Raw genomic sequence first — 27065 nt, forward strand, 5'->3', positions numbered from 1 at the left:
GCAAGGCAAGTGTGCCCTAGAGTTCTGGGGAGGCATCACAGAGCTGCTATAACTATAAGATCTGTAAGATTGCCCTCTCATGCCTTCTGGAGCTGTGCTTGTGTTTTCATCTCCCTTTTTTGGTGCTTCCTTGAAGCAGACTTAACAGAGGCCCTAACCACCTTGGAAATAAAGCCAGCGTGCCTCAAAGATGGCCAGAAGCAAAGGTGCTGTGTTTCTCCCAAATTGCTGCACACCAGGGAATTTGTGGATGGCTGTGCCGACTGCTTGCACTGATTTCTTAAGGCAGAAGGCAAAGAAGTGGCCCGTTAGGCGATCCTGCTCAGAACGAGGGTTGCAGGACTCACCAAACAGAGCAGAGCTGGTTGGAGCAAAAAAATACAGTGTACCAAACAAAATGGCACTCCCTTTTTGATAGTTTAGTTAGGAGGCTTGCCAAACTTCCTGCCCTAAAATTTTGGTTACAGCCAAACAGACGTGACTCTCTGGCTAAAGCCTTCTCTCCACTCACAAGAAATGGACAGTGGACAAGGGAGGACAAAAACCTCATGAAGAAGATTGAGATTGGGACAAACAAATGGGGGAGATTTTGTTTGGCTATTTGAAGAGGAACAGGCACAGGAATGAAAAGCTGAAGAGGCATAGGCGCCGACTCCATGGGGCTTGAGGGGGCCCGAGCCCCCTCAAAAATAATCTCCGGCGCCCCTCCAGCAGAGCGCCATCGCCGCCCCTCCCCCAGCCCAAAATGCACAGGGTCGGGCTGCATGCCTCCTGCCCTCCCTCCCGAGCAAAAGCTCCACCCAATTTCCTTCGGAGCTGATTAATAGGCGCAGCACGCTCTTCCCTATTCGCTCACGAGGAGGCGGCGCCACTTTATTTGCATATTCATGAGCTTATTTATTATTCATGAGCTTTCCCGCCCCCCCCCAATATTTTTTATAAGTCCGCGTCCCTGTGAAGAGGCAAACCATGGGGACAACCACCACACAGGGAAACTCAGAGGAGTTCAGGAAGGAAAACACAGAGAACAACCCAGACAGCCCAAGGCACTGGTCTTCAACTGGTGGGTCGGGACCCACTAGTGATTTATGGACTGATTCAAGGTGGGTCACAATAGGAGCACTACCACCGTGCAACTATATGGTAACAGATTAAGAAATGTGTCCCCAAATGCATGTTTGGGTTAAAAGTGGGTCCTGGGTATGAAAAGGTTGAGGTTGAGGATGCAGTAGAGGAAGAAAGAGAACAGGAGACACAAGAAAGAAGAAAACACTAGCAGATCACTTAAAATGCCCAGCTAAAGGATTTTCCCAAGAGAAGAAAAGACCCAACCAAAAACAGCAGGGTAACTGAAGGGCAGAATGATTCCACCCCTTAAAAGAGGAGGCAAAAGGCCTCGCCTGTCAGGTCCAAATGGGAAGTGTCACCCTCAAAATAAAATGTTATCCAGCCTAATAGAGCCAAAACATGTATGCACTGTACTGTAAACAGAGTTGTACAAGGCTTACAAAGCATGCTTCATGGAAACGACAAACAACAAAGCAGGAATGACAAGCAACAAAGACTGTAATGGACGTTTGCAGATATGGAAATAGCCTTAAGATTTAAAACGGGGTCAGAATATTGTCTAGAATCTGAGGCATGGGACTTAAAGGGGGTGGGGAAACTGCTTTTCTTCCTTTTCTGCCAAAAATCTGCCAACAACTTGGTGTAATTTCAAGTATCTCACTCAGTTTCTCTATCTTTAAATTATTTTATTTACAAAGCAGTGAAGGAAGGGATAAAACTTTAAATGATGAATGTTTATAAATATACCAGTCCCTTGGGTGAAATATCTCCAGAGAAAATGACAGAGGAAAATATTTAAGAGCTTTGTCCTTGCAAAACCATTATGTTCTGACAGTACAGGAGAATCTAGTTAAACAACTCTTGCATTGTAGAGGTTTTTGTGTGTGTGTGTTTTAATTTTAAGTACACTCTATACACATTCTCTCTTTCTGCCCTCCGCCCCCTGAAGATTTTAGGCCTACACAGACCATGGTAGTTCCCCGGAGACCTAAACGTCCTTCTGTGGAATTTTCCTTGCCATTCAGCCTATTGTGCTACTGAAAGGTCTTGGAACTAGGCATGTGATCATTTGGGGGATGGGGGTGGGAAGAAAAGGAAGGGAAGAACTTCTGTGTCTCTCAATACTTCCACAAAATATTCATTGGCTATCTAGTTCAAATGAGGTTCCTGCTCTATCCATTTAAACACTTAAAGGTAGGCTATGCCATCAAAACAGGAAGCTCCCTTTTCCTTTAAGTTACTCAACCGGTAACACAGAAGGTGGGGAGGATTCCCCCATTCAAGAACTAATTTGCATTTTTAAAAAAATAGGGGCTCAATGAAACAGAACAATGTAGTTGGTAGCTGTAGCAACAGGTTCTTTGTGACTGGAGAAGACAGCCAATGTGAGGATATGCTTCCAAAAGATTATCTTCGGATTGACACTATCCTGTCTACGTGTGTGTCAGGGGTACAGGGACAGAGGCACAGGGAAGGCAGGAGATGGAGAGCGATGGGGAGGAATCCCAGGACAGCGAGGAAGAAGATGACGATGACGCAAGGGATTCCATGAGTCTCTCCAGCGAATCAGAGGATTCCCAGAAGGGGGCGCCAGTGGTCAGGGCAAGGGGAGCCCCAGGGGGAGAGTGTCAGGAGCGAGGGGCCAGCAGGGGACCCCAAAGCGGCAGCTGGGAATCAGGGCCGGCTTCCCCACCAGAGCGCAGCGTAGGGGGGGAAGGTTCCAGTGTGTCAGGGGAAACAGCTCAGGCAGCAAAGAAGGAGGAGGGCTCAGAGGAAGCCATTCTCCCGGGAGGGGAGGAGGGCAGTGAGGGGAGTAGCATAACTGTCAAAAGGAAGGTTAGAGGTTGGGCGCGCGCGCCAAGTTCAAATGTAGAGGCGCGGGGAAGTACAGGAAGCCCGGGGGAGGAGCCAGGGCCCAAAGCACGCAGGAGGGGGGGAGAGCAGTCTGAGGATTCGGCGTCAGGAGAATCCCGAAGAAGCGGAACCCCAGCGGGCAGAAGGACCCTGCGGAAAAGGAAAGAGAGAAAGAGGTGGAGCAGCGTAAGCCTCTTAAACTGGTGTAGGGGGGGGGACGGATTCAGAGGGGACTTCTACCGTCTAAGGTTAACAGACGTGGGGGCTGCACGCCTCGGTGGTGGAACTTACTATGAACTGCAATAAACATCCTTGTATATAAGAAGAACTTGGCGTTGGTCTTTTGTGAGCTGAGACCTGAGGCAGCCCTGACAGTGTGCATTAAAAATAAAAACTTTGGCTCTATTGATGGCTTGAAGGACAAAGAGAGATGGTTTCTGCTTAACTAAATGGGTTTGTGCCGAGTAACGGTCATGTGATGATATGTTGAGCTCTTTTGCATGCACTGAATCCTCCCTCCCTACTTGAGTAAAATAATTTCCTATTCATTTCAGTGAAGGGGCAGTTCTGGGTTTCCTTTCTGTTTCTCTCCACTGAAATGAATCGGAAAAGTCTTACTGTTTAAGTTGCTGTCTTACTGTTCCGAATTAGCAAAACTGTCCGTTCCTCATCATTTTGAGAATACTCGGCACCTAGACAGTAGCCTAGCCAGGCTGAGTAGTGGAGATATTTCTCCAAGAGATCTCATCATAACCATGGTATCTCATTTTCACCTTGCAGTTAATTCTCACCTACCAGCCAAATAGATTTGGCTTGCCTTAGGCTGGGACTGAGGTTTTGCTCTGCAGGAAAAGCCTACTGATATGGCCAATTTGCAGTTTTCACTTCAGCTATGAACCAATTGCCCTCTTCTGTAACAACCCAACACACTGTCTAGTGCCATGGGTAGGCAAACTAAGGCCCGGGGGCCGGATCTGGCCCAATCACCTTCTAAATTCGGCCTGCGGACGGTCCGGGAATCAGCGTGTTTTTACATGAGTAGAATGTGTCCGTTTATTTAAAATGCATATCTGGGTTATTTGTGGGGCCTGCCTGGTGTTTTTACATGAGCAGAATGTGTGCTTTTATTTAAAATGCATATCTGGGTTATTTGTGCAGCATAGGAATTTGTTCATTATTTCTTTTCAAAATACAGTCCGGCCCCCCACAAGGTCTGAGGGACAGTGGACTGGCCCCCTGCTGAAAAAGTTCGCTGATCCCTTGTCTAGTCCTTTGTAAAAACTAGTAGCAGATAGACTGTTTACACTCCCTTTGCTTTTTTTTTACTTCTGTTATTTAAGTATGGAAGACAATGTAGTCCTTAGGTAGGATATTGCCTGGCCTCCTTGGAGTGTGTAGGTTGGCACCTGTGTGCTTAACCAAAGTGAAAGAAGCAATCTAAGTGGATCCATTTTAAAAGGTATCTTTCCATCTGAACTCTATTGTAACATGGCAGCTAAAAAAGTTCTCTTAACAGCATCTCTGCCATAAACCTACTTGGTGATGAGCCACTCTCTTTCTGCTCCATATCTGTAATATGGGGAAGATAATGCCGATCTACTGTACAGGACTATTGTAACAGTTACATCAAAATAATATTCATGAAGTGGCTATTTGTTACTGTGGTGATCATTAGCTCATAGCACATTGGCTGCTGGACTGACTTTGCCACCAAAACGGGTCTCCCCTTCATGTCCACATTTTTCTCCTGGTGAGAGATTCAGGATGACATCACAGCTGAGTGTGGCTTGCAATGGCTGCATGTTCCTCTGCAAAACAGCCATGTGAATATATCCTTCCTCTCACGTATGGGCAAAGTCTGTCATTTTTTCCTATTAGTTTGGTATATCCTTTAATAAAGCAAGATTGAATGACATTAGCTAATATTTGTATAGTGCTTTGAGAATGGAAACCAAGTAGTGGTGATTCATGTTGATCTTTTAGATTTTACTGGTAATGTGCTATGAAAATCATGCCGTACACATTTTGAAGCATGACAAAGTTCACTGCAGCTTCTCAGATCTCAGTAGATGAGCTTTTGTTGCATCAGACAAGAGATAGGGATCAATATAAAATGTACAGAAAAACACACAACTATTAACTGAAGAAGGAAGTTGCGTGTACTACTTTCCAATATGCAAATGTTAATTGAGGAGAATGTGTAAGATTACAGACTCCGGAGTTCGTTATCTATTCAGAAAAATCTAGTAGCCATCATATGGAACAGTTGCTTCAGACCAGAAATAGTATCTACACTTATCAAGCACGTGTTCGCTGTTCCAGCTGCTTGCAGTCCTGCATATTGTAACTGCTGATGTGTACTAGGGAGTCTCACTGGGGAAACTGGATCAAACCATTTCAGGTTCATTTTTAAAGGTGTCTTTCCTCACTTTTATGGCTTGCAGCACTGGACTTGTTCCTTCCCAACCGCAATATGGCTGGTCCTTTTGATCTGAAACATACAAGAAATAAAACCAGTTTCAGTGACAACATGATGTACTGTGCACAACTGGGTTTTTTAAAGGAAGTTTGAATGATGGCATTTCTACCTACAAAGAGATACTAGATTCTTGGCCCACTCAGAAATCAGCACTATCTAAGACTGCAACATAATGAATTTTCTTGTGTTAGCTAGTTTCCATATGCTTCCTTATCTATCTTCTGCTTTTGATCAATGCATTATCATTTTTGCAAAGGCTGACCAACTACTCCAAATGCTTAAAACACCAGATCACTTGGCAGGGAGTTCACCTGAAATAGCATCAAATAAAATGAAAATGAAAAACTAGAACTGTGTTGAACAAGACACTTTGTCCATTTTGCATGGCTGTTCTCTTCAACACTTTTGGCAACCTATACTTGTAATAACCTGATATAAGATGAATATATTTATTAGTCACTCCCCCCCAAATGAAACTCAAGGCAACTTTTAAAAATGAACATTGAAACCAATGAAAATCAGCCCCAAATACACAAATAATATATATATAAAAAGATCCAACTCCATCCCAACCTGCTAAAATTAAGACCCAAAGGCCTGTGTGAATAAGAATGATTTTGCTAATGATGGTGTCAGGGGTTCAGGAGCAGAGGCAAGGGCAAGGGAGGAAACAGAGAGCGAGGGGGAGGAGGCAGAAGAAAAGATGAGTGATGACGACGACCCAAGATCTCCGAGTCTTTCCAGTGAATCAGAAGATTCACAGAAAGGAGCACCAGTGGCCAGGGCAAGGGGGGAGCCTAGGGGGACACCCCAGGAAGATAGAGCCAGAGGGGACTCAGAGGAGAGCAGTTGGAAATCGGGACCAGCGTCACCGCCAGAGAGCAGGGAAGAGGAAGGGCGCCAGGGATCAAGCGCTGGCAGCTCACAACAGGGGGGAGGGCACGAGTCAGGAGTGGCCACACCTCCATCGGGGAGCGAAGAAACGGTCAGACGGAAAGTGGAAGGTTGGGCGCGCGCGCCAAGTTCAAATGCACAGGAAAGTGACGCAGTAGGCAGCCCGGAAAGGGAGCCAGGTCCTAAAGCCCGGCGCAAGGAGACAGAAGGGTCTGGGGGGTCAGCGTCTGAAGCGTCCCGGAAGGAAGAGACCCCGGGGGGCAGAGGGACCCAGAGGAGAACAGTCAGGCGGAAAAGGTGGAGCAGGGCTAGGATATTAAGTTGGTGCACAAGGGGCGGAGACTCAGACGGAGCTTCGCCGATCTAACCACTAGACGTAGAGTTGCACGCAGCAGCTTGAGAATGGAAACTGTAACTCAATAAAGACTTTTACTTAATGATCGCTGGCTAGCGTGATCCTCTGTGAGCTAGGATCTGGAAGCAGCTCTGACAGATGGCATCAGGCATGTCTCCCTGGGGAGGGTACTCCATAAAAGAGAGGTGCCACCACTGACTGGCAACCCATATGCTATAGTATGCAAGTCAAACTATATTATTATAATTGACCTCACACCAGGCGCCAAAGTAAAGGGGGATGCTTAGAAGTGCAAGCTTCTTCATGAATCATGGCATCTAGTATTAAAAAGTGTTAAATTCCACAACGATGACACTGAGATTAAGAGGAACAAGCCAAAATTTAGATATCCCCACTGATGATGATCTAAGCAACTTCTCTGTTCATGAGGCAGACTTGTGGGTGGTAACTGGCACGTCTCTGTTGAAATGGATGAAACTTTGCTGATTTTTATCAGCTAAGGATGTAGACCCAGGTATGTTCCCTACATATCTCAGCTCCCAGAGAAAATGTGCTGATGGCAAACAGCCCTCTCTGATAATCTATCCAATCTCTGTATTAGAGATTTTCTGAAGGCAAAAGTATTTACTAAGGTTGCATGGAGCCAGGAGAGCTTAAAGAAATTTATCTTGCAGCCTTTCATCAAACTGCCCTGGTACAATGTTCAGTATTATAGGGTTTTCATGTACCTTGGATTTTACAATACTAGCCTGGTTTAGATGATAATCTCTCCTGGTCATCTCCCATGTGGAAGATTGCAACATCCTTCTCCACCCACTGGGCACAGTTGTCCTGACAGACATATCAGGAGGTTTCTGTAGCATGTATGTGCATAAATCTAATGCACATAGGTCGGAGCAGTGTGATGGATATCTCAGATGGATAATCTGGGAACTGACCACACAATCTTGGTCTGCACGTTGTCTTTTATGCATGACGATGCCATTAACTCTAGGTTAGATTACTGCTATGTGTTATATGTTTCAGAAACTTTAGCTGTGCAGAATTCAGCCATCAGGTTGCTTACCAGGGCAAGATGTTTTGAGCATATTATAACGATCCTGGCTCGGGATTAGTTTCTGGGTCTAGTTCAAAGTGCTGGTTGTGACCTATAAAGCCTTAAACAGCTCTTGACCACAATGACACAAGGACCACCTCTCCCCATATGAACTGATCCAGACAACATCATCATCATGAATTTGCATACTGCCCTATACCCGTAGATCTCAGGGCGGTTCACAACATATAATTACAATATTAAAAAACAAAACAAAATAATTATATGAGGCCCTTCTGTAGGCAACACCTTCTTCATGTGCCTCCTCCACTAGAGGTCTGTAGAATGGCAATGCGAGAAGGGGCCTTTTCTGTGGTGGCTCCCCAATTGTGGAATGCTCTCTCCAGGGAGGCTCGACTTGTGCCTTCATTACATATCTTTAAACACCATGCAAAAACATTTCTTTTCAACCAGGCTGATTAACATTCTATGGCTTTTTGTTTGTGTGTGTGTGTGTGTGTGTGTGGAGGGGGGTTATTGGTTAGTTTTTGTTTATGCTTTATTATGTATCTTGCATTCTCACTTTGTATTCTTCTCTTGTGAACTGTTCTCATATCTTCACATAAAGGGTGGTATACAAATTTAATCAATAATAATAACATAAGTGGGACAGACATACAGTGGTACCTCGGGTTACATACGCTTCAGGTTACAGACTCCGCTAACCTAGAAATAGTATCTTGGGTCAAGAACTTTGCTTCAGGATGATAACAAAAATCATGCTCCGGCAGCACGAGGCCCCATTAGCTAAAGAGGCGCTTCAGGTTAAGAACAGTTTCAGGTTAAGAACGGACCTCCGGAATGAATTAAGTACTTAACCTGAGGTACCACTGTATTGAGTGGGCAAGGGAGGAAAGCAATTGCTCTTCTCTTGCACAGGAAGCAGATCAGCTGAATTATCCAAACATGGCCAGTACATGGTCTGAGGTGCAGTAGGAAAGGTGACTGCTCAAACTTCCTTTGAAGGAAGATGCTGAAGCCTGTACTCAAGGTACCCTCTAAGTCTAAGATCATCCACTCACAGCTATCGGCAGCTAAGGGCAGAATAGCAACCTGGAAAAGCATTCAGTTCTTATCAGGAGAAAAATATTCCAGGTGATAATGAATGACTGCAGATTACATCTCTTTGTTTGGAAGACAGCTTAGTCCAAAGAGAAATGTTTGCTAGTAATAATTACACTGCAAGGTGACATAGACCTAGGCAAATATGTGCTGCAGCATGCTGGATTTCTTCAGCTGATCATTCAAACAAGCTCCATTGTAGTGCTGAAAAGTAAAGTTCCCCCAAGGCCCCCCACAGGGCAACATGCACCTAGATGAGCTCATCGCTATTGTTCAGGAACAAAGCACTGAAGTATGTCAATAAAGCTGGGTAAAGATGCTGTTTAAATGAAAAGGCATAGAGTCACAGGGCCCGTGGTGAATCTAATAGTGAAGCCTTGTCCACTGGAAAGTTGGGGAGAGGGTAGCATGTGGACTCTGCAATAAGAAAGGGAGCAAGTGTGTTTAAAAATAAAAAGAGAAGCACTTGTCTTCTTTGCTGTCCTCTCAGCATTATCAGCCATATCACCAGCCAGTAAGACTATGAGATCATCATACTAGATTAACTAGCTATTGACCAAAGTACCTGGAGTCTAGCAGCTAACCTGAAGCTTTTGCCTTGTTCAAGTATCGGAACTGATGTTTCAGACATATTGCTAGCACTGCCACTGCTAAGTAGGGATAGCTGTAGGGCAACTATAACCCAAAAGTGGGATCAGAATTCTGGTCTACTAAAGAGTTCTGAAATAAGACTTTTTCCTATTGCCGAAACACCGTAATGGGAGTAACCTTAATAATGAGCTTAATGTCCTTCCCACTGGAAAGTTGTAAAACACATTGTTTTTAAACACCACTGCGAAAACAACAACAACAACAACACTATGAAGCAGCAGCGTTTTGCTGGCTGAAAGAGTGGATGCTCCTCGAGAACACAGACATTTTGGACTTGGAAGGTTTTAATAATGCATTTGGTTGGCATGCATATTTATGGTATGATAAAATCAAGGTGCAGAGGACCTTTAAAAACCATATTGTCAGAAAAGCATTGTTTAATGTTTGGATAAGATATAAAGATTTGTTGGAAAATAAAACCCCTAGATGGTTGTCACCTTTGGAGGCTAAGGCAGTGAAGAAACTCAATATGGAGGCCGGATGGCCAAAGTATTGGGAAATTTTGGAACAAGATGGAGATAAATTGAAATTACAGAGTCATGAGAAATTGAAACCAAAAGTACAAGATTGGCTCCATTATTATCAAATAATGGAGGTTTATAAACAAGATAGAAAAATTGGCTTCCAGGTGGAAAAATCAAAATTAGAGACTGAACTGTTAGAACCCAATACTAAGAACTTGTCAAGAATGTATAATTTGCTGCTGAAATGGAATACACAAGACGAAACAGTTAAATCGGCTATGATTAAGTGGGCACAGGACATTGGTCATAACATTATGTTTGCTGACTGGGAATGGTTGTGGAACACCGGTATTAAATTCACGGCATGTAATGCCTTAAAGGAAAATATTATGAAAATGATTTACAGGTGGTACATGACCCCAGTCAAGCTAGCAAAAATTTACCATTTGCCTGACAATAAGTGTTGGAAATGTAAAGAAACTGAAGGTACTTTCTATCACCTTTGGTGGACGTGCCCTAAGATTAAGGCTTTCTGGGAAATGATATACAATGAAATGAAAAAGGTACTTAAATGTACTTTCCCTAAGAAACCAGAGGCCTTTCTCTTGGGCATTGTCGGCCAATTGGTGTCAAAGAAAGACAGAACTTTCTTTATGTATGCTACAACAGCAGCAAGAATACTTATCGCAAAGTATTGGAAGACGCAAGATCTACCCACCCTGGAAGAATGGCAGATGAAAGTGACGGACTATATGACATTGGCTGAGATGACTGGCAGAATCCGTGATCAGGGAAAGGAGACGGCGGAAGAAGAATGGAAGAAATTTTAAATCTATTTTAAGGACTATTATAAACTTGATGAATGTTAGAATGTCGAGGTTTTAAGAAAGAAAGGATTACAGCGATATAAGACTAGACTGAAGGAAAGATTAAAAGGACAGAGACTTGACAGAAATATTTAGAAGTTGCTAAAAAATTTTGGACATTGGGATGCAGAAAGGGGAGGTATGGGGGAGTCTGAGAAACAAGGTTCATAAAAAAAAAGGTTATGAAACTATGCGTGTTTGTATGTCTTTTTATATGTTTGTATTGTTTTAAAATTTTTTTGTAAAATCAATAAAAAATATTATAAAAACAACAACAACAACAACAACAGATTAACTCTGGAGAAGATTCCTGAGCTGGTTGGGCCAGGGAGAGACATGAGAGACAAAAATAGAACATAGGACTGCTTGACCTATTAGGTGTCACCCAACGGTAATTTATTATTGTAAGCAAGATCTCTATCAGAATGTTAACATTTGCTGTGGGTTCTGTTTTTATCTGTCTATGGAATAAAGAGGCTACTCTGAGATTGTAGAATAAGATGGACTCAGTGACCTTTTTATGTGCCTCAGTTTGATTGCTCTAGTTACGACCAGTGGGAAAAAGCTAGCCAGGAAGGACTGGGCGATGGGCTTCGTGGGGTGGTGAATGCTTCCCTCCGTGAGGGAGCCTTCCCAGACCTGCTGAAAGAGGCGGTTATTAAACCGCTTCTTAAAAAACCATCTTTAGATGCGGCCACGATGGCCAACTATCGCCCAGTCTCAAATCTTCCATTCTTGGGCAAGGTGATTGAGCGAGCGGTTGCCGAACAACTCCAGGCACGCCTGGAAGAAGCGGACCATTTGGATCCCTTCCAGTCGGGATTCAGGCCTCATCATGGGACTGAAACTGCCTTGGTCGCACTGGTTGATGATCTCCGGCGGGCTAGGGACAAAGGTGAGAGCTGTTTCCTAGTTCTGCTGGATCTCTCAGCGGCGTTCGATACCATCGACCATAGCATCCTTCTGGACCGTCTTGAGGGGCTGGGAGCTGGGGGCACTGTTATATAGTGGTTCCGCTCCTTCCTCCTGGGCCGTGTTCAGAAAGTGGTGGTGGGGGATGAGTGTTCAGACCCCTGGGCTCTCACTTGTGGGGTGCCTCAGGGTTCTGTCCTCTCCCCCATGCTTTTCAACATCTACATGCGGCCGCTGGGAGAGATCATCAGGAGGTTTGGGCTGGGTGTTCATCAGTATGCGGATGATACCCAGCTCTACCTCTCTTTTAAATCAGAACCAGTTAAGGCGGTGAAGGTCCTGTGTGAGTGTCTGGAGGCGGTTGGAGGATGGATGGCGGCTAACAGATTGAGGTTGAATCCTGACAAGACAGAAGTACTGTTTTGGGGGGACAGGAGGCGGGCAGGTGTGGAGGATTCCCTGGTCCTGAATGGGGTAACTGTGCCCCTGAAGGACCAGGTGCGCAGCCTGGGAGTCATTTTGGACTCACAGCTGTCCATGGAGGCACAGGTCAAATCTGTGTCCAGGGCAGCTGTTTACCAGCTCCATCTGGTACGTAGGCTGAGACCCTATCTGCCTGCGGACTGTCTCGCCAGAGTGGTGCATGCTCTGGTTATCTCCCGCTTGGACTACTGCAATGCACTCTACGTGGGGCTACCTTTGAAGGTGACTCGGAAACTACAACTAATCCAGAATGCGGCAGCTAGACTGGTGACTGGGAGCGGCCGCCGAGACCATATAACACCGGTCTTGAAAAACCTGCATTGGCTCCCAGTACGTTTCCGAGCACAATTCAAAGTGTTGGTGCTGACCTTTAAAGCCCTAAACGGCCTCGGTCCAGTATACCTGAAGGAGCGTCTCCACCCCCATCATTCTGCCCGGACGCTGAGGTCCAGTGCCGAGGGCCTTCTGGCGGTTCCCTCATTGCGAGAAGCAAAGCTACAGGGAACCAGGCAGAGGGCCTTCTCGGTAGTGGCGCCCGCCCTGTGGAACGCCCTTCCAGCAGATGTCAAAGCGATAAACAACTACCTGACATTCAGGAGACATCTTAAGGCAGCCCTGTTCAGGGAAGTTTTTAACGTGTGATATTTTATTGTATTTTTGGTTTTTATGGAAGCCGCCCAAAGTGGCTGGGGAGGCCCAGCCAGATGGGCGGGGTATAAATAATAAATTATTATTATTATTATTATTATTATTATTATTATTATTATTATTATTATGAAATTTCTCTGATGCTGAGATGCGTGGCGTTTGGTGGCCGAGTCATAATAAAAGTATACTGCATGTGACCTAACCATTGGTTATGTGTATGCAATGACCTCACTCCCACATGCTTGCACAAATGACAGTATGAGCAGCAGTGAAGGCTTTAGCAGAGTAGCCCAGCCACTTAAGTAGTTCAGCACTCACTTTAAGAGAATAAGCTTTCTAATTTCCCCACCCATGTGAATAGAAAAAGACTGCTCTGTCAGTGTTTTTCCTAATGTATCTCAATCCTGGAGTTTCTGAGAGTTATGTAGCATCTGATCTCTGACAGACTCGCTTGCTGTTTACACTGAGAGGTGGTGTGTGTGTGTTGATGTATAAAGAGCTACTAGCCTAAGGCTTGCATGGGAGAAACTGGTGCATAATATAGAAGGTTTGTGCCAATATAATAAGATTGGATGTAAAGAAAACCCAGAGGATCATGCAAGATAAAGTGGGGACTGCACAAATATTTCAGGGAACAAATCATATGGAAATCTTGCCAGGATATACTCTAAATGTGTGCACAAGCCATCAAAATGTTGGGGGGCAGTACTCTAAGGAAAACTAAATGGTCTAAAAGTTTGGAATTTGGGCAACGTAATAAGACTTAAAGAGGACCCAAGCGGAAAATCATTATGGAAAACCATATACAGGTGGATGGATCCAATGAGAAAACAACATGTGCTTTCTGGTTAGATGAAACATGTGGGAACTGGGGCATATGGTATTCACGAGACATTAGATACTGTCTATGCTAGATGATTCAGCACTTTTTCCCCTTTGGCTCAGCTCCAGCATAGGCTACAATGGCTTCTGAAGCCAATAGTCTTGATGCTTGCTTGGAAAATAAAACATAGAGTCTTTTGATGCTTGCGTTGACAATATGATAGGGCTGCCATACAGCCAGATCTCAAAGGTGTAAATGACGTCCGGGGGAAATTTCCGAAATGTGGCGCTTAGTCTTGTATCTTAGGCAAGTCAATCTTTGTAAAAAAATAAATAAATAAAAAGCTCCAGATCTTTGGGGTTTCCTAAAAAGAATCTCAAGAATTTTGGGGGTGTCCTGGTTTTTACTTTTTGAAATATGGCAATCCTACAATATGATGAGGGTCAAGGTGGCATATACAGAGTAGACAAAAGGAAAGGTGTTAGTGGCTCTTTCTAATTCATAAAGCTGTTCATACAGTGTTGCAAGCCTGCTCTGAAAGGTTCCCTCAGCCCTCCGTGAGTACTGTGTACTCATGGTTTATCTTATCTTGAACATACTTGCACAAAAATGCAAGGGTTTGGCAGGGCTTAGGCTCTGCAGTACGCACTGGAACAAGCCTGGCCCAATACCTGTTAGAACGAGGGTTAACATTATCGGAATATTAAACCTGGCCCCATTTAGATATGTATGAATAAAACACAAGCAAAAAATGGCACATTATCAAAATTGTTTTATGTTAAGAAAGCAAAATGCTTCACCATGGCCCAGCCTAATTTGCCTTCTTAAAGCACAATTCTAATCATGCTTACACAAAAGTCAGTTTCACCAAGTTCAATGAGAGTATTGCTAGACTGGAGTTTACAGGTCAAGCCTACAACTCTTGCACAGCGCCCACACCATGTCATCTTTATCAAAATGCCAGTCCATACTCTTTATTTCCTTCTTTCCTTTCAGTTTAATCCAGATTTCCCTGTATACGGAAAATCCATTAAGTAAAAATAAGCTATTATACATCTCTAGTCACTATGGTGTAGAGGCTCATTAGTACAATTTTGTGGGGCGTGGGCAACAACAACAACCACAGCAAATGAAAGTGGATGCTTAGACCCGCCAAGTGTCTCTATTTTCCAGGGACAGCTCGGATTTACAGTAGCTGTCCCAGTTTCTGATTTGATCCCGGAATGTCCCGCTTTGCCTTAGGATGTCCCTATTTTCATTGGAGAAATTTTGGAGGGGGTGGATGCTGCTCCCCCCCCCCCCTGCAAAGCACAAGTCTCCATTTTGCCAATCGTGAAGCAAGATTGATAACTAATAATAATAATAATAATAATAATAAATTTTATTTATATCCCGCCCTCCCCAGCTAAGCCGGGCTCAGGGCGGCTAACAACAATCAAATAAACAATCAAATAATAACGCATTCTAAAAATATTTCATTATAAAAATTAGTTAAAATCAAATTGATGGCAACCGATTAAACAAAATTCTGTGCAGGTTGCCAGAGGAGGGAGTCAAGCTGCGCCCTGACCAAAGGCCTGGCGGAACAACTCTGTCTTGCAGGCCCTGCGGAAAGATGTCAGGTCCCGCAGGGCCCTAGTCTCTTGTGACAGAGCATTCCACCAGGTTGGAGCCGCAGCCGAGAAGGCCCTGGCTCTAGTTGAGGCCAGCCTAACCTCTCTGAGGCCTGGGACCTTGAGGGTGTTATTATTTGTAGACCGTAGGTTTCTCTGTGGGGCATACCAGGAGAGGCGGTCCCGCAGGTACGAGGGTCCTAGGCCGTATAGGGCTTTAAAGGTTAAAACCAGCACCTTGAACCTGATCCTGTACTCCACCGGGAGCCAGTGCAGCTGGTATAGTACCGGATGAATGTGATCTCGCAGCGAAGACCCCATAAGGAGTCTCGCCGCGGCATTCTGCACCCGCTGGAGTTTCTGGGTCAGTCTCAAGGGCAGCCCCACGTAGAGCGAGTTACAATAATCCAGTCTGGAGGTGACCGTCGCATGGATCACAGTGGCTAGGTCAGGGCGAGAGAGATAAGGGGCCAACTGCTTAGCTTGGCGGAGATGGAAAAATGCCGCCTTTGTTATAGCTGTAATCTGCGCCTCCATAGAGAGGGAGGTATCGAAGATTACACCCAAACTCTTAACGGACGGTGCTGGCACTAATTGCACCCCCGCAAGAGATGGGAGTTGCCCCCTCGATCCCATATCGTCCCGCCCCAGCCAGAGGACCTCTGTCTTCGAAGGATTTAACTTCAACCGGCTCCCACATAACCATCCAGCCACAGCTTCCAGACATCTGGTCAGTGTGTCTGGGGCCGAGTTAGGATGGCCATCCATCAACAGATAGAGTTGGGTGTCATCAGCATACTGATGGCAACCCAGCCCGAAACTCCGGACAAGCTGGGCGAGGGGGCGCATAAAGATGTTAAAAAGCATCGGGGAGAGAATCGCACCCTGAGGCACTCCACACACCAAGGAGTGACGCGATGACAATTCCCCCCCAAGCGCCACCCTCTGTCCCCGACCAGAGAGAAACGAGCGCAGCCATTGAAGGACTGTGCCCTGGATCCCCACGTCGGCAAGGCGGTGGTCCAGGAGTTCGTGATCGACCATGTCAAAGGCTGCTGACAGATCTAGAAGAATCAGCAGCCCCGACCCGCCTCGATCCAGCTGCCTGCGGAGATCATCTGTTAGGGCGACCAGAGCCGTCTCGGTCCCATGACCAGCACGGAAGCCGGACTGGAATGGATCCAAAGCAGATGTTTCATCCAGAAACCTACCAAGCTGTTCAGCAACCGCTCTCTCAATCACCTTACCCAGGAATGGAAGATTCGAGACCGGGCGGTAATTGGATAGATCTAAGGGATCTAATGATGTTTTCTTTAAGAGCGGACGCACCACCGCCTCCTTCAGTTCCCCTGGGAATATCCCGGTGCCAAGGGACAAATTGATGATATCCCCCAGGGGGGCCCGCACCTCGTCTGGACACGCTCTAATCAGCCATGACGGGCACGGGTCAAGAGGACAGGTGGTGGGCTTTCCAGCTTGGAGGAATCTGTCCACATCGGCTGGAGATATCCGGTCAAAGTGGTCCAATACTGGACCCGAGGACAGTCGAGGGGCCTCCAGTTCCTTTATTGTATCCAAATTGGCAGGGAGGTCATGGCGGAGCAACAGGACCTTCTCCGCAAAAAAGCTCGCAAATGCCTCACAGCTGTGTGTCAGATTGTTATTTAAATTTGGCTGTCCTTCAAGGGACGTTAAAGACCGAATTATACTAAATAATTGCGCCGGGCGAGAGCTAGCGGATGCAATGGAGGCTGAGAAGTAAGACTTCTTAGCGGCCTTCACTGCCATCTCATAGGTTTTCATAAAAACCCTATAAGATGTTCTTGAGGCTCCGTCACGGGCACCCCGCCATACTCGCTCTAGCCGTCTGAGGTCCCGCTTCATTTTCCGAAGCTCCTCGGTAAACCAGGGAGCCCGGTTTCTGCGGGGTCGCAGAGGGCGCTTAGGTGCGATCTCATCGATGGCTGCCAGGAGCTGGGTATTCCAGCCCTCAACAAGCTCAGTCAATGAGTCGCCAGGGGGAGCAAGGTCCCGCAAGGCTTGACGGAATCTATCAGGGTCCATCAGCCTCTGCGGGCGAGCCCAAATCAGCTCGCCACCTAAGCAGGGTGGGGGTGGAAAGTCAATCCTGGCTTTCAGAGCGTAGTGATCAGACCATGGCACCTTCATCGAAGGAGACATGATCACATCTATACCGGCGCCAAAGATCAAATCCAGCGTGTGGCCTGCTTGATGTGTGGGGCCCGAAACAAACTGGGAGAGCCCTAGTGTCGCCATGGAAGACACCAGGTCCAGAGCCTGTGAGGAGGGAGTGGCATCAGCGTGGAAGTTGAAGTCCCCCAATACCAATAGGTTAGGGAACTCCAAGGCCCAGCCGGCCACCGCCTCCAGCAGGCCTGACAGGGTGGCTGCTGGTGCGCTAGGTGGCCGGTACACCAGCCAGACAGCCAAGCTCTCCTCGGAGCCCCACACTAGGCCAACACATTCAATGCCGGGGATCGATGGCGATGGTAGAGCCCTGAAAGAACAATCTTCCCGGATTAATACTGCCACCCCTCCCCCCCGGCCCACAGTCCGTGACTGGTGGAGGACGGTGAAACCCGGGGGCGCCATCTCTCGTAAGGTAACAGTTACCCCTTCGCGCACCCAGGTCTCCGTCACACAAGCCAGGTCGACTCCCTGCGAGGTAAAGAAATCTCGCAGGGTAGCGGTTTTGTTGCCTATAGACCTGGCATTGCACAACACCAGTGAAGGAGGTGAGTAATCCTTGCTCACCCTACCCTCGTCCCTCGGGATGGGGCGCAGATTGGAAGGGGTACGAGCATATCCGTATCTCGATCCCCTTCGCCTATAACATCTGCCCCCACCGCCATACCTCCCTCGCCCCTCCACGGTAGCAATCCCAAGCCTCATACTAACCTCCCTTTATAAAATAGAAAACAAAACAACCAAAAACAATTATGCCCAAACAAAACCAATCCCCACCCCACTCAATGTCCGACCCCAAAACAAAACAAAACGGAACAAAACAAAAATACATAGATAAAAACCACCATTCACGGTGGTACAACAAAGTAAACAATAAAAACACCTTTAAAACACCTTAAAATATATACAAACAAGGCCACAACTAAGAGCTGGTAACATTTGCTTTTGCGCACTTCTGGTGTCTTTCTCTGTTTGTCTTTATTTATTTAGTGTGCTTGCACAAGTACACAAATACCTGTGTGCATGACCAGAATGGGGAAGTGTATTGAGGAGAGGGGCAAAATACACAGCATGGATACGTTCCTTCAAGCACCACCTACTGTGTGGACAGTAAGTGATGAACAGCAATGAATATCCACAACTGGGGGGGGGGGGAGAATGTGTGGAAGTTAACATGCCAGTCGTACACACACAAAAAATGCATCTGATGATGCATTTGTAACACAAAGCCCTGTCTGGAGGTACCCTTGCCCTATGGTACATGTGCTTAGGATCACTGCCTTAGTAAAAGAATCATTCAGCACAGTACATTATTTTATGTTTAATAACACTTTGTTATAAACGTCTTTTTTCCATGGTGTAAATATTCCACAATCTGGCATGGTTTTCCTTCCTGATTAATTATGCCATTTCCCCCTCCAAAAGTCTGTTGAGAAATTTACTCTTTTATATTCCTTAATTCTTTGCACAAGTTCATGGAATCATAGAAAAGTAAAGTTGAAAGGGACCCCAGAGCCATCCAGCCTAACTCCCTGCAATACAGGAACCTTTTGCCCAATGTGGGGCTCATACCCACGACCCTGAAATTAAGAGTCCCATGCTGTACCCACTGAACTATCCCAGGACAAATTCAACATATTATTTTCAACAGTCTGCATGCTGTGGAGAAAAACCACACAGAAAATACAGATATAAGCAGATGGTTGCTAGCTGTAAATGTAATTCTAGTCATTTGAACTAAGTTATATTAAAGAAGAGTTTGGATTTAAGAGGCATACTCCTGGATGGATGAACTGGTAACAAGCACTTGCCATTTAAAAGCCCCACACAGACATGCCAGTTTTAAGTAATACTTCTGAGAGAGACCAGCTACTCCAGCAGAGGATTTCTAGGAGCAGAAATCAGGAAATGGTTAAGTAAAAGCAGGTGGAGCACTTTGAGAGCAAAGCAGGAAATAGCAGTGGGTCTGAATGCATTCAAAAGAATGTCTCTCCCCCTCAGCCTTTGGGCAGCTGCAGTGACTAGCTATCCACCCACGTAGCCGCCTCCTCCTCCGCTGCCCTTATCTCTATCGGCCCCAGAAGACACACAGTCTTGAAGGCCACAAACACCATTGGCCTGAGTAATCCTCTGCAATTCTGAGCCAGGCCCTGGGAGCATTAGGAGGAAGCTGCCTGGAAGGCAGAAGAAACAAGAGACCCACCCAGTGCATTAAGGGCTGAATGAGCAAGAAAACACCCTGTAAGTGCCAGAAGCTGTTCCTGAAAGAAGCTGCCTAAAGCCGAATGCTCCCGAAAAACAAAACAAAATGAATATTCGGGAAAATTATAACACATTTGGAACAGGCTACTTTCAGTCTTACAGGGCTTTAGACGTAAGGAATCACTTTATTCTAAAAACAACGCTCTCAGAGATGGAACCCAGGAACTTTTTGTTCCCCCCCTGTTTGGAATATGTTTTCTTTCTAATAACAGGTTAGAATGACGAATATTCATAGTACAGTCGTACCTCAGCTCCCGAATGCCTTGGGAGTCAAACGTTCCAGCAACTGAACGATTGAAACTGGAAGTGAGTCTTCTGGTTTTCAAACGTTCTTTTGGAAGCTGAACGTCCAACGGGGCTTCTGCAGCCAATCAGAAGCCATGCTTTGGAAGTCAAACGTACTTCCAGAAGATTCTGTTCGACTTCCGAAGTACAACTGTAACTGATAACTGTTCCATCCATCAGATGACAGAGCAGCAATTGCAGCAGCAGAAGCTCCCAAGTTCTAAATATCTTGATTTCCCACCTCAATCCAGCTGTAGTCCTGTCTTTCTCAGGATTGCTCAACAGGCAAGATCAAGAGTCTTCAAACTGGTCCTCATCTGGGGAACGATCCTATGTCTACCCAAGATGCCACCCTTTTGGGCGATGCCACCCAAGTGCATGAGCCTTCTAAGGAGTTGCTTTATCAATTGCCAGGATCCAACCCTTCCTCATCTGAGGTGTCAACAGGTCTGTCAAGAGAATACAAAGATGGACCTTGGCTTCTTTAAGAACTTCATTATTTCCTAAGGAGGATGGGAGCTTGCATCATTCTATATGGCACCGTCATGCTCTAGAAGTTGTTGGAACAAGTTATCTGCCAGGGAGATTTCACTACCCAGCTTTAGCATGGAATTCTGCTTTCTATGGCCCAGGTCCACTGCCCCTTGCTTGCTGTTACATGATGCTGTGCTTCACACTGCAGACTTCTTGGCAAGGACTGGTGTGTCTGGGTGCGTGCATGCATGCACACGTCATCTGATTACTTTATTGGTAGTGGTGATCGATTGCAGCCCAAGGACTGCATGTAACTTTTATATGCCATGTGATACATGTGTAGTCAGTTTTTCCTGTCTGGAAAATAGCTGTTGTGTAATTTCTGTTCCACTTTTCCAGCCATTGAGTGCACCCATTAACTGCTCTCACATAGCCAGGGGCCAGGGGTATCGTGCACCCATCTCAGTTCTACTCCAAAATTATGCCACTGTGGCCATGCTCAATAACCATGCAGCTTTCCTAGCAGGCTGCATTCTGTGGGCTCATCTGTTTCTCCTCCTAGCTACAAGAGGTATCTGTGGTCTTCCAGATGTTGCTGGACCACAATTCCCACCATCCATGGCAAGTGGCCATGCTAGCTGTGACTTATGAAAACTGGAGTTAAACAACATTTAGAGGGCCACAGGCTCCCTTTCCCTGCTCTGCACCTGGAAATGGACACCTTGCCCCAGGGGCAAACTTTGGTAATTTTGGGTAATATGGCATCCTGAGTGAGGCCAAAATTTGGCACCCTCAAATGGGTCTTCTCAATTATGGATCTCCTTCATTTTGTGCCTCCTCGGCTCAGCACTCTGTGCTGGGGAACTGCCCGTACCCCTCTAAATCTGACACTGCTCATTCACTTCTGTTCAATATCTTCACTCTCTGGTTAGATTAAAGGTAAAGGTAAAGGGACACCTGACAGTTAAGTCCAGTTGCGAACGACTCTGGGGTTGTGATGCTCATCTCACTTTACTGGCCGAGGGAGCCGACGTTTGTCCACAGACAGTTTTTCCGGGTCATGTGGCCAGCATGATTAAGCTACTTTTGGCGAAACCAGAGCAGTGCACGGAAACACTCTTTACCTTCCCGCCGGAGCAGTACCTATTTATCTACTTGCACTTTGATGTGCTAGGTTGGCAGGAGCTGGGACCGAGCAATGGGATCTCACCCCGTCATGGGGATTCAAACCACCAACCTTCTGATCGGCAAGCCCTAGGCTCTGTGGTTTAGACCACAGCGCCACTTGCGTCCCCTGGGTAGTTTAGGAAGGGTCTTTATGGTGTCTGCGCCTGATATAAGGAACTGCCAGTCTCACTGCTGTAACCCTTGAATAATGTGTGGTCTTCTTTTGGGTCGGGATAACTATCTAATCTCAGTTTCTTCCTACTCCCTCTTTTCCAGGGCCCACAACTATGATTGAGGTCAACACTCCCTCACTGTCCCAGTAAGTACCACAAATCTGCTTGATGTTCTTGTAGAAGCATCATGACTTAAAATTTGAGAACAAAAGCTATCTTGCAATTGCATGGTAAATGAGTACAGCAAAAGGTAGCAGACCAAAAAAACCCCAAAACTTCTTGCTTGCATAAAATCCCAGATTGTGCGTCTGCATTGGGGCAGTTCACTTTGTGTCCATTCTGACTTAAAAGAGGCTTTCAATAGACTTTTGAATGCAAGGACTAAGGGAGGGTGAGAAATTAGAAAACTTTTCCTTAAATCTTTGCCCTCTTCAGAGCAAGCACAGACATGGAGAGAATGGCAGATATGCATGAGAAGCTCAGTACCTCTGACCTTGTGACCTTTGAGTCCTGTATTCCAGGAAATGTATTCTTCCTTTGCCTTGCCTTTTTTTTAAAATGTTTGTATTTACTAGGCCCCTCCTGGGATCCCCTGGTCTTCTCTTTGCTGATGATCCTGTCTTGTGGCTTTAAGGGAACACAGCTATTTGTGGATCAGCATTCAGACAACATGGTTAAACATTGCAACAAAACGGTTAATTAAATGTTTATGAAGTCTCCCACAGTTCTTCCAGGGGAAAAGCAAGCAAACAACATTGTGTAATTCAGACCCATTCATCCACTTGCCTGAAGCTCCGTGACACAGTGAAAGATTATCTTGCATTAATCCTGGTTAAGTTAACTCAGCCATTCTTCACCCACTACAAGGCAAAGGACTTCATCAGAATCCTGCCTATCCAAACATTTGTTTTGCCCATTTCAGAATCATTATTTTTTTTAAAAAAAAACACCTGCTACGTGAATTTTTTTATGTAAGTGCATTTGCTTGAGAAACAAGTAGCTTTTCGGACTATATGCTTTCAGGTATGTTAAAATGAAATTGTTCTGCCATGTTGCACATATTAATTTTTTGTTGCACAGTTGATAGTGGAAAAACAGTTTTTTCTTGGATTTTGAAGAATTTCAGGAGGTACCTGTTAAAATTCAAATAAAAGTTTCAGAAGTGCAACTCGTGCAGAATTGACTGAGAATGGGTCAGGATTTCCTAATATATTTTGGAACATGGCTTCTTCTTCTTCTTTAGCCTGCTCATTTTACCAGAAATGAGATTTCTACACGCAGAAAAATGAGAGTATGTGAATCAATACAGTTGTACTGATTTTTATTTTAGTTATTGCACTGCTGTAGACTCAAGCCCTGTTGCTGATCTGCAGTTATTGCTCATCTTCCAGCCTTGAAACATTGATTATTATCACTTTGATGAGTAGATTGGCATGCTGATAATTTTCACAGTTGCTTCTGTATCCTATATTGTAGTGTCCTTACGTAATATAAATATTGCTTGGCAAGGCTTATCCTTTATTTGCATCCAAAGGTATTAGAATGCTAGGAGGAATCATTATTAATTTCTTTCCACTGCAGTCTCAGCAATATTGCAAAGCTGTGGTTTGCACCACCCATTTTCAGCCTGGTTCGCATGGTGTGCAAGCCAAACTATGGTATACCGAGACCACAAGGATGTGCAGGCTCCTGGAGACAAGCCTGCAGTACTTGCTCCTCTAAAGTTCTTTTTACTCTGTACTGTGGAGCATGTTGATTTTCCACACAGCTGAAACACTGTCTTTTATATGGTTAAATAAACAGAATATTCTGAACTGCATGAAAGGAAGGCCAAACTAGACATGAAGTGGGAGATCCCTGTTTGGGTCTTCTAATGCCTTTCGTCTTGCTATTGTGTGTTTGTTAAATTGGGGTTCTTGTATTGAGAGAAAGGGGTTAACCCTTCCCATCATTCTGTTTCCCCAGATAAATTTTTCCCAAGTTTCCTCAAGCTGCTATTGGGCACAGGATAGAAAAAGGTATCTGTATTTATTATTGATTTATAAAAATATTTATATATCACTATTCATTAAAGAAATCAAAGTGGTTTACATCCACACATATATGCAATGAAAACCATGCACATATTTAAAATCAAATATCAACTATTACAGAAATCTAAATTATTAATTGCCTGCACAAGCCTGGCAGCATAAGAAAGTCTTCAGCAGACATTTAAAGATTAAAACAAGAATCTCTATTGGCTGAGCATTCCAGAGGACTGGGTCAAGGACAGTAAAAGCTCAGTTTCTTGTTGCCATCAGATGACCCTTGCCAACTTGGAACAACCAACAACACAGCCTAATACAGTGCCCTGCAGTAACCCATCATTGATCAGGTAGTATCCAGTCAGGCCCCATGAACTGGAATTAATCCCACAACACTGGGTTTGATGTTGGGTTGGACATGTCAGCAGACACCGCCACAATACCAGTCTCTAAACCACTGTGGAGCCAAGCACCATTGTCTTCCAAGTGTTTAGCCAGCTAGGGAGACACTATGTGCTCCAGAGGTCTGCCCCCCTCTGAACTACATGGAACAACTCTGCTGGTGGGTTCCTTGATGATGCTGTTAGGTTGGGTAACTCCAGGATAAACTGAAATTGTCAGAAGGGACAGACTCGCATTCTGTTCTTTAACACTATTTCCAAACTGAATGCTGCTGTGACATAGCAATGCAATGGAGGCAGCAAAGTAGGATCTCTTTGCTGTTCCCTCAGCCATGTGGCAGGCCCAATTATAAGCTTGATGTTTGGTTGGTTCTAGAGGGAGATTGATGCCACTTATGCTCCAGCCCTCATCCAGTCTGTTTCATCGACCATGACAGAGCAAAGTGAGCTTTACGGTGTTTGAATGAGTCCACAGGAGAGAGACTAAGGCCTCAGCAGGATCACTTGCTCTATCCACCGGAATGCCTGTTAGAGCAGTCAGGAATCTATTAGATTCCACCAGACTCTTGGGAGCTGGTCATCCCAACTGGTCCCCCACCTGGGAAGAGAGATTGACTTTGGAGGAACAGCACAGAGGAAAGAGTTAACACCCCCTCAGTTGCTGCAGCCTCAGTCAACTCCCTCCCCTGCCACTGCTTTTAGGCTAGGAAAAATACTTCCACATCACATTCAGTTTAACCAGAAACAAACACTCCAACAGTTCCTCCTTTCACTTCCAGTTCCTGGGAAATCACTGCTCTATTTTGTCTTTTAGTGAAATTTGCAGGGAGGCAGAGAGGTTTTTTTTTAATGCTACTGTACTCCTATATCCCCCTCAAATCTGCCTATATGGGCAGCAGACATTGCTGAATGTGTTTCAGTTTCAACTTTTATATAATTAATACAACCAACCCATTGTGAGAATAAACACATTTTAAAAAAAGGAAACTGTTATATTAAACTAACACAACTATTCCAGAAGCTAGTGTGGGACAGGTTATTGCCAAATGTATGACTGTAGCACGATAATGGCAGAGCTTTATACCAGAGGGATGCAAGATTGACTCTATTTTCATGGGGGAAATGGGTGGGTTGTGGAATTATGCAAGAGAAGCAGTCTGTTGGATGGTCATCTGTCATGATGATGTAGTTGAGATTCCTGCATTGCATGGGGTTAGACTATATCAGGGGTCGGCAAACTACAGCCCCCAGGCCGAATCAGGCTTGCCAGGGTTCTAAATCCGGCCCGCCTGGCCATTTAAGAACCTGCCACGAAGCCAAGACTCCAGGTGACGGCGATGGAAGGAAGAGGCCGAGTGGTGGCGTCTCTGCCAAACGCTGCGCCTGGTTTATCTCAGCATGGTGCGGGGACGTCTCTGCCAATCAAACGGCATGCCTGGTTTACCTCAGCGTGGTGCGGGGACGTCTCTGCCAATCAAACGTCGTGCCACGCTGAGGTAAACCAGGCGCGGTGTTTGATTGGCAGAGACGCCACCACTCGGCCTCTTCATCCCGCCACCGCCCTGGTGCTCCTGTGGCTGCTACCACTCTGCATCCCCATGAGGGGGGCGACAGCGGCGTTCCTGGAGGACAGCCAGCCTGGGCTAGGGCTTGTGGGGCCGCTGTGGAGCGCCCATTGGCGGCTGATGTGATGGTGGAGGATGATGAGGCCAGCAGCGAAGTGGCCCAGGCAGCGGCCTTCACCTCCGGGGAGCAGGAGGACGAAGGGGTGGAAACGCCTGCATGGGGCGGCATCTGCAGTGAGGCACCGCCTGGTCCTTGTCTCCATCTCCGTGTTCCTTGAAGAGGTGCACTGGGCAGTGCGCGCCACACTTGGCCAGCTCCTGCAGGCTCCCGGCTTCCGAGGTGCCCAGCTCCTGCGAGTGCGCCAGCCCACTCTCCAAAACTTCCCATCCAGCCCCCAACAAGTGTGAGGGACAGTGAACTGGCCCCGTTTAAAAAGTTTGAGGACCCCTGGATTAGATTGTCCTTGGGGTCCTTTCCAACTCTACAATTCTGTGATTCTAAGTAACTAGGTCAGCATAAGGAGTGAGCTACAGAGATCAGTTTGTTTTTAATCTGATTTCTCTTTTTTATTCTTAATAAAAATTCATATAATTTGGCTGTTGGGTGCTGAAGTGTGGTTTTGCAAAACACTACGGTTCGGATAATATCCCACATACCTGGCCACTGGGCATATGCCACTAGGGCAAAAAAGGAGGTTTCATCGGGAAAAGAGCAGGCTGCGTGGAATCCTAGGATGGGAGAGGCAGCTGGATGCCAGCCCTGTTGTCCTGAGTAAACTGAGAGGAATCTGGCTAGGAAACACAGACTGCATTGTCTTGGGAGCCTGGTTTTTAGTATTTTACAGTTCTGTCTCATCTATGAGCTATAAGTGTGAAAGGGAATGGTGGTGGCAGTGAGTAGCTGGCCGGAGGCAGCTGGCCAACCCTACAGGGCAGTTTTGCAGCAGTTGCACAAGGAAGGGCATAAGTAGGCTCTCCTAGCCTTTCCCCTTCCATTACAGAACAAAGGCTTGCTTTTGGTCTACAGCTTGAACCTGGGTTTGGACTTCCTGCTGATCAGCAGCAGGAGAACCTGGGGAGGAAGGCAGCAGCTGCAATCTCCTCTCCTGCAACCCGCACATGACGTGCAGTCTGGGTCTATTATATTTTGCTTGGGAGGGATGAGAAAGTTTTGAATTTTTATATCTTATTAAGTTTTTTTGTTTCAGGGAAGGTTGATTACACTGACAGAGGAA

The 27065-nt window shown here is 45.8% G+C and overlaps 2 protein-coding genes across 20 annotated transcripts in view; one reads left to right on the forward strand and one right to left on the reverse strand.

The window, feature by feature from the left end:
- LOC308597318 (uncharacterized protein) overlaps nucleotides 1-27065 on the forward strand; it is a 146941-nt gene that overhangs the window by 82438 nt on the left and 37438 nt on the right. For all 4 annotated transcript variants that reach the window (XR_014012886.1, XR_014012887.1, XR_014012888.1 and 1 more), the window contains 2 exons: nucleotides 21941-21983; nucleotides 23803-23855. Coding sequence is in view for 1 of the 4 variants with exons in the window: in XM_081213208.1 (XP_081069334.1) it covers nucleotides 21941-21959 (19 nt within the window). In the remaining 3 variants the exon portion in view is untranslated. The remainder of the gene's footprint in view (nucleotides 1-21940; nucleotides 21984-23802; nucleotides 23856-27065) is intronic.
- Nucleotides 1-27065, reverse strand: part of RAD51B (RAD51 paralog B) — a 403358-nt gene that overhangs the window by 71895 nt on the left and 304398 nt on the right. For 10 of the 16 annotated variants that reach the window (XM_081212884.1, XM_081212887.1, XM_081212882.1 and 7 more), the window contains one exon: nucleotides 4888-5413. The exons of 5 other annotated variants lie outside the window; for them this stretch is intronic. In XM_081212884.1, coding sequence (XP_081069010.1) covers nucleotides 5354-5413 — 60 coding nt within the window. In that variant the 3' untranslated portion in view covers nucleotides 4888-5353. Of the gene's footprint in view, nucleotides 1-4887; nucleotides 5414-27065 lie in introns of those variants that run through there. One more of the 16 variants, XR_014012871.1, reaches the window with a different exon arrangement.

Source organism: Podarcis bocagei (assembly GCF_964188305.1).
Source record: "Podarcis bocagei genome assembly, chromosome: 1".
NCBI lineage: Eukaryota > Metazoa > Chordata > Lepidosauria > Squamata > Lacertidae > Podarcis > Podarcis bocagei.